The sequence below is a fragment of the Perca fluviatilis genome, chromosome 12 (assembly GCF_010015445.1).
Source record: "Perca fluviatilis chromosome 12, GENO_Pfluv_1.0, whole genome shotgun sequence".
In the NCBI taxonomy this organism is placed as follows: Eukaryota; Metazoa; Chordata; class Actinopteri; order Perciformes; family Percidae; genus Perca; species Perca fluviatilis.
This window is the reverse complement of record NC_053123.1, coordinates 23,243,378-23,249,994: the sequence shown is the minus strand read 5'-3', so window position 1 is coordinate 23,249,994 and position 6,617 is coordinate 23,243,378. Positions and strand designations below refer to the sequence as shown.

Genomic DNA, 6,617 nt, shown 5'->3' with positions numbered 1-6,617 from the left:
AAAAATCGACATGCTGCCCCCCTCTCTCTCTCTCTCTCTCTCTCTCTCTCTCTCTCTCTCTCTCTCTCTCTCTCACACACACACACACATACACGCACCACACACACACACACACACACACACATATAAAATAACAAAACCATTAACATTTGTGATTCTCAAATAATGCTCATGCTGTACGCCTATTTAACGAATACACACTGCGCTGCTATAAACTAAATAAAAAAATAATTGTTTTTTGAAGTAAGGCCTATAGGTTAAGAATCCAGGTAAAAACCTGCTGCTTCCCTGTTGATTTCTCTTATTGGATGAACGCCATAAAGGATGTGTGTTAGATAAAGATGGGGGACTAATTACTCAAAATGTGGATAAGCACGTTTTACGCATATTGTTGTCCCGTGCTACCTTCCTGCAGCCTCTGCGTAATAACGTCACCTTAGATACGCTCATGCAGAACGGTTCATATTGCTCAGTGAACTTATTACGTGACCTCGAAGATTTCCTCCTGAACTTTGGCCTGAGTCCAAGTGTGACTCCTGAAAAACACAAGCTCCGGGCCCAGTGAGGCAGGTTGGCTGTGTGCTCTGACAGTATAGTATCCTTACGTAGGCTACAGGCAACAATGTTCAAGGAGCTGTGAGGAGGGAGAAAAAAAGAGTGCTTCCTTCTCTGCGGATCAATATCAGCGCAGCTGGAGCCGAACAGGAACCGGCATCGACACACTGTGTGGAGCTGACCTTTCCCACTCCCCACAGGCCATACCTTCCTCCGCCGGAGAGGTCACCGGGCCAGCCACCGAAGGGGGCATTAGGAGGTGATTTCAAGCGCTAAATAAGCTGCATATAAACCAATGTTTTGCTCTGAGACAGAGATACACCCATCACAGTTTAAGCACAAAAATAGTTTGCTCTCTTTTGATTGGCTGATAATGTAAATGTACTTGCCATGGGAAACGAGCCCAACAAACTAAAACTTATGAAAGGATTTTTAACGAGAGAGAGAGAGAGAGAGAGAGAGAGAGAGAGAGAGAGAGAGAGAGAGAGAGAGAGAGAAAAAAAAAAACTCGTTTTTAGTAGGTTCTAATTTATTTTAGTTGATATCATTGCCTGGTTGTAATCAGCACCGCTTCCCTGGAGACCTTACCAACCTTTTTATTTACTACATCATTCTGTGAGCCAAGTAATGTGAGTAGCCTGTATAACGGGAGACGACGTTGCCTGCAGTCAAATCAGCTCCATAAGACAGACAGAGTGCCACTTGCTGCTGCAGCGGAGAGCCGGCCTGCAGCGCAAATCCACCATCACCAGCAAGTCCCACTACGTGTTTTCATGTTCCTGGACGTCTATAAAGCACGACTCATATAACAGTAATGACAGCAACTTATTCACACAGAAGCATGCGCACTTAGCAGAGGCCAGCGTCTCGCAAAACAACCGACAACCAGCTGACAAACACTTATGTGGATTTATTAGGCTTAATAGAAAAAAGTTTTTTGTTCGTTTTTTCGCAATAACACATTCACGGACAGAAATATATGCCATTATCTTTACTCACAGCACTACAATGCATCAAATTAAAACAAACACGCCTGAAGCGTTCTTCAAAACCATCTAAATTAATAACAGAACTACAGAGACATATGGCCAACTCCCATGACAGGTTACAACTAGAGCACAAAGACGCTCTCAGAGACTATACTAAGCCGAGTCAAGTTCAAGTTCACCAGCTCCTGTGCAGTGAACTGTCCAGCGTGGGGGAGGGGTCACATTTATGGGCTGTGTTTTTCGAATGCACTCAGTAACTGACCTGGGAAAATATAAAATGACAAGATATGATATATGGAAGAGAAAGTTTTGCAGTTTGTTCTCTAAATGAACAGACTGGCAGGCACACAAGCATTTTTGTGCTGAGTGTGCAGAATGAAAATGCTGAGTTTGCTGGGTGTTCTTCACTTCAATTAAAATATTTCAAACTGCAACAAATTGTTTTAACTAGAATGCACTTCCTTGTTATAGGTACAATTTCTCTTCAAGAAAATTCTGACTGTGTACACAGTTGACTTAGATTCCCAAATCTCCTGTTTATTTTAGCACCACAACAGACACATTGTTTAGGGCCTGTAAGCATGCTTTGCAAAGCTTGAGGTAAAACACCACAATATCCTTTAGCCTAAGGACAAAAATTGAGGGCACAAAGAAGAATTTCACGACTAAGTTATGAAGTCTGAGATTTAATTTAGGGCCTGAATAATACCAAAACAGTAAATGCCTCCGAAACAATATACCTCACTAAACTGCACCAGCAGCCAACAAAACAGAAAGCATGAAAAAGGAAAAATTTAGCACTTGCAACACCTTTTATTATATTTGTATGCAGTAAAATTCTTATCACAATAAGGAAGAAAACACCTCTTAAAACTTTGAACAAAAGCACATAACGAAACAACTGCCCAGGTTTAGCTCGTAATTTTACATATTTATAGTAAAGAAACATTCTTTATAAATACTGTTTCATCTGTAGCAAGTAAATACCATAATTTAATTACAAATGGATAAATATGGCAGTTGATATTTACAAAAGGAAGGGTTTACAGAAAATTGAACGGCACAACGTTTATTTTCCTCACAATCTTCCAGATAGTATTTCACAATTCAAACTTGCAAAGCACAAAACATCACAAGTTAAGCCCAGCAAACTAAAATATACATTCACAAGCATAATATTGTGGTCTGTTTGAGTTAAATGTTAACTTTGGCACTCTTTCCAGTTTATAGATGTTTAGTATAGTACAATCAATTTGCCTTAGGATCACAATATTCAACAGTATAGTACAATTTTATCGTAATATGTGCACTAAAAGTCCAGTTAGAGAAATAGCTACCATTGAAGGAACATCTATACACCAAAGACTGACAAACTATCACAACCAATGGGAAAGTGGGCTTTTAGTAATTATTTACAATATGAAATACACTGCGACTATTATACATAATTTCCTCTGTGGTAATGGTCATATTCCCTGGCAAATCAAAAATAATAAAAATAAACAAATGTTTGTGTGCCTCTTGTGTGCACGTGTCCCAATCTCCTGCTGAATGGTCCAGTGCTATGAAATGAGTGTGTGTTGCTTCATTTCAGCTTAGTCCTAAACATACCATTCACTGAAATTGGAGGATAGGCCACTGTGGCTGGTGGTGTTGTGCACAGCTGAGGCTGGGGACAGGGTGGTGTTGCTTTGGGTCTCGGTGGTGGGAGACACCAGGCCTGGAGGTGTGGAGGATTCATAACCAGAGCTGGCTGCTGGTGATGAGTCTGATGCTGGTGGAGAAGCTTCATGTACCTGGAGAAAATAAGACAAATCAGTACTTGCAATGAAGCAATAAAGAAAACCCTTTGAATTGAACTGGGAATGAATGATGCAAAACATAAAACACAATCATATGTGTTAGTATTAAACATTACAGAGGCCTGACACACACATTTAACTAATCAGCACACATTTCCTGACACACGTATTTACCTTCATGTGTTTTCGTAGGGAGCTGGGATGTGTGTAGGACTTGTCACACATTTTGCAGAGATAAGGCTTGTCCGACGTGTGAACGTGCATGTGTTTCTTTCGGTCGCTGCTGTTTGCAAACCTTCTGTCGCAGCCCTCAAACTCACACTGGAACGGCTTCTCTCCTGCAGGAAACAAAAAAGAATAAAGTGGTCACATATATATGCTATATATATATATATACAGTATATATATTTACAGAGCGATGCCTCAGGCTGAGTGTAAAATACCAAGGAGCTGTGCAGCTCATTGGATGCGCAAAATAAAATTCAAATGCAGAAATTGTGTTTACAGTATGAATGTGTTCCCTTAAAATCACAGCAATCAATAACACATTTTAAAACAACTTATAGCGCAATCCCAACCGTGACATTCAAAGTTTAAAGCGTATGTTAAAACGAGATGGGGGAGTTAATGAATAATGCGCATAGTGATTTGGAGGGGGTGGGAGAGGGGGATAAGGCCGTCCTCAGTAGGCCTACAGAAGGCGTACCATTTGCTGGGAGACAATAAAAATCTAATTAGCACCTGACCAATTTCATGGCACGGCACCATAATGTATTTCCCAAGAAAATAAGTCCAAATGTGAAAGGCTGGTAATGGCCCTGTCTAGCACCTTAGCTCCTATCAAAGGGACGCATGAGAAAACAAAAGGCATTAAACTACTGGTGCTGTCCTCGGCTTAACCTACACCACAACACACAACTCCTAAACAAACAGGAATTACACATCGATTAGAAAATAAGTGGGAATAATTTCTCTAAGGACAAAGTATGAAAAAGCTATATGAAAAGGGGGGGGGGGGATCCTGGGAGCTATAAAAGCGCAGCATCGACAACAAGCTACACTAAACCAATTGATATGATTTACTACACCAGCCTGTCTGCACGCAACGCGCTCCCCCTGTCCCCTTTGACCCATTTTTAAAGTTTACTCCCAACAGTAAAAACATCAACAGAGCCTGTTAAATTGTTGTCTACACGTTTGGAAAATGTTTTACGCGAGGAAAATTGTAAAAAAAATAAAAATAAAAATGTGCTTGGTGTAGCCGTATAATAAAGACATTATTCAGCTATTCTAAACGGATTTGCGCTCTCCTGGATGTGGTCCTAAATCTACTTTGACTGTATCTACAAATACTATCTACTTTAGCAGCCTAAAATAGCCACCAATAATTTGATCTTTCTCTTGGCCAGGCACATGTTTACAATAGCGAAATAAACGCACATGCCGGGTTATTAACAACAATAACACACATCTTATTATTCAAATAAAATCAATTTAAAAAAGGCCTTCACAGTGATAATTACCTGTGTGTGTTCTCTTGTGTATCTTCAAGTTTTCCGACCGTGCGAAGACCTTTCCACAGCCAGGGAAGGGGCATGGAAAAGGCTTCTCCCCGGTGTGCACCCGAATGTGGTTCACCAGTTTGTATTTCGCCTTGAACGGTTTGCTCTCCCGGGCGCAATCCTCCCAGAAACAGACGTGGTTGGTCTGCTCCGGTCCACCGACATGCTCCACCGAGACGTGCGTGACCAACTCGTGCATGGTGCTAAAAGTTTTGTTGCAACACTTCTTTGGATTGCTGAGCTGCTCGGGGTCGATCCACTTGCAGATGAGCTCCTGCTTGATGCACTGCTGCCTCATGTAGCGGAAAAAGGCACCGGGGTGGTGGTGGGCTGCCATGTTCATCCCCATGTTCATATTCATGGAGCCGTACTGGTTGTGGAGCTGCGCTGCAGAGTACGGGTCGGTCCTCGGGCTGGAAACCTGGTGGTACTGGTCGGAGCGTCCGAAAACTTCTCCGGGTAGTCCGAGCCTCATTTGCCCGTTGAGGACATTCGGGGAACCGTGGGACCCATGTTGGTCGTGGATCCCGGGGAACAGAATGTGGCCTTGAGTGTCTGTGTGGGAGTGATGAAGGGATCCCGCCGTGGGGCCAAAAATAGTGTGTTGGCTGCTAGCCGGAGAGGATTCTCCGAAGCCACGACTACGAAAGAGAAAGTCCCTGGTTGAGTTGAAAGGAGAGCTTGCATACGACGAGACATGGGCGGCGTGAGCTCCCAGAGCCGCAGCGGGGTAGCCCGGCGCCTGGCTGGTGAAGGCAGAGCTCTGTCCCGGAGAGAGATCATGGTTCAGCTTAAACGCACCCATGTGTGCGGAGTCTACAAAGCTATTTTGTGCCAAACTCAAGTCTCTCTCCTGCATCTCGCTCGCTGAGTGATGCCTGGCAAATGACCCCACTCCCAGTCCGGGGAACTGGTGACCAGCATCCAGCAACATTATTTCAGAAAGCGATTTCTTTGTTTATTTTTTTTTTATTATTATTATTATTTTTGTTTAAATCAGCGCAGGGCTGCAGCGAATAAGTTAAACAACAAAATCAAATGTTTATGCTGGTAAGCAACAATTCAACTTCCAACCTTGGAAACACCATATCAGGCGTGATTCAAAACGCTGCTCCGCTCATGAGGAAAAAAAAACCAGCTCGGCTTATCGAACACTGAATTTACTTATAGTTAACTTGTGCCTCAAAAATCCAAATGCAATGAAGTGAAGAGTTTCCTCGTGTCCTCTTCTATTGACTGCGACAGTTGGCTGCGTTAAAATGCACTCGAAGAATTAAATAATTATCTTACTAGGTGTCCTCTGCGTGCACAGACCGAGAGTAGCTGGATCATCTCAAAAATCGCTGTGCCGATTGGGTATGTATTTATTTCTCTGGCTCGCCTGTGTTTATCGCGGAGGGTCCCTGTTTCTCCGTGGACTGGCTCAACCTCTTCTTCCGCCCCCTTTAACTGGAACCCGTTCATTCATTCCTCGCAGTCTCATTGGCCACTGCGCCTCATCAATCCCAGGTGCCCCTCCAATAGCAGGTAGCGCTCTGGCGACTTAATAGTGCAACGCCATTTTCCACTAATAATTACCGCCTACTTTCAGGAGAAGATTTGGGGGGTATATACAAGCGAAAGGATCACGACAAGAGAGAGGAGAGAACATGTTTTTGTTGTTTATATTCCGTAGGTGCCAAGTTGTAGTATGAAAAAAAGATTAAAAT

The 6,617-nt window shown here is 42.9% G+C and overlaps 1 protein-coding gene across 1 annotated transcript; it reads right to left on the bottom strand.

Moving 5' to 3' along the window:
• Window positions 1-2,334: 2,334 nt before the first annotated feature.
• On the bottom strand, window positions 2,335-6,363 carry zic2a (zic family member 2 (odd-paired homolog, Drosophila), a). The gene is made up of 3 exons (XM_039819120.1): window positions 4,870-6,363; window positions 3,521-3,684; window positions 2,335-3,340 (listed from the first exon to the last, which is right to left on the bottom strand). Exons 1-3 carry the CDS (start codon window positions 5,840-5,842, stop codon window positions 3,146-3,148), a joined length of 1,332 nt encoding a protein of 443 aa, XP_039675054.1. The 5' UTR covers window positions 5,843-6,363; the 3' UTR covers window positions 2,335-3,145.
• Between the last annotated feature and the right edge of the window lie 254 nt (window positions 6,364-6,617).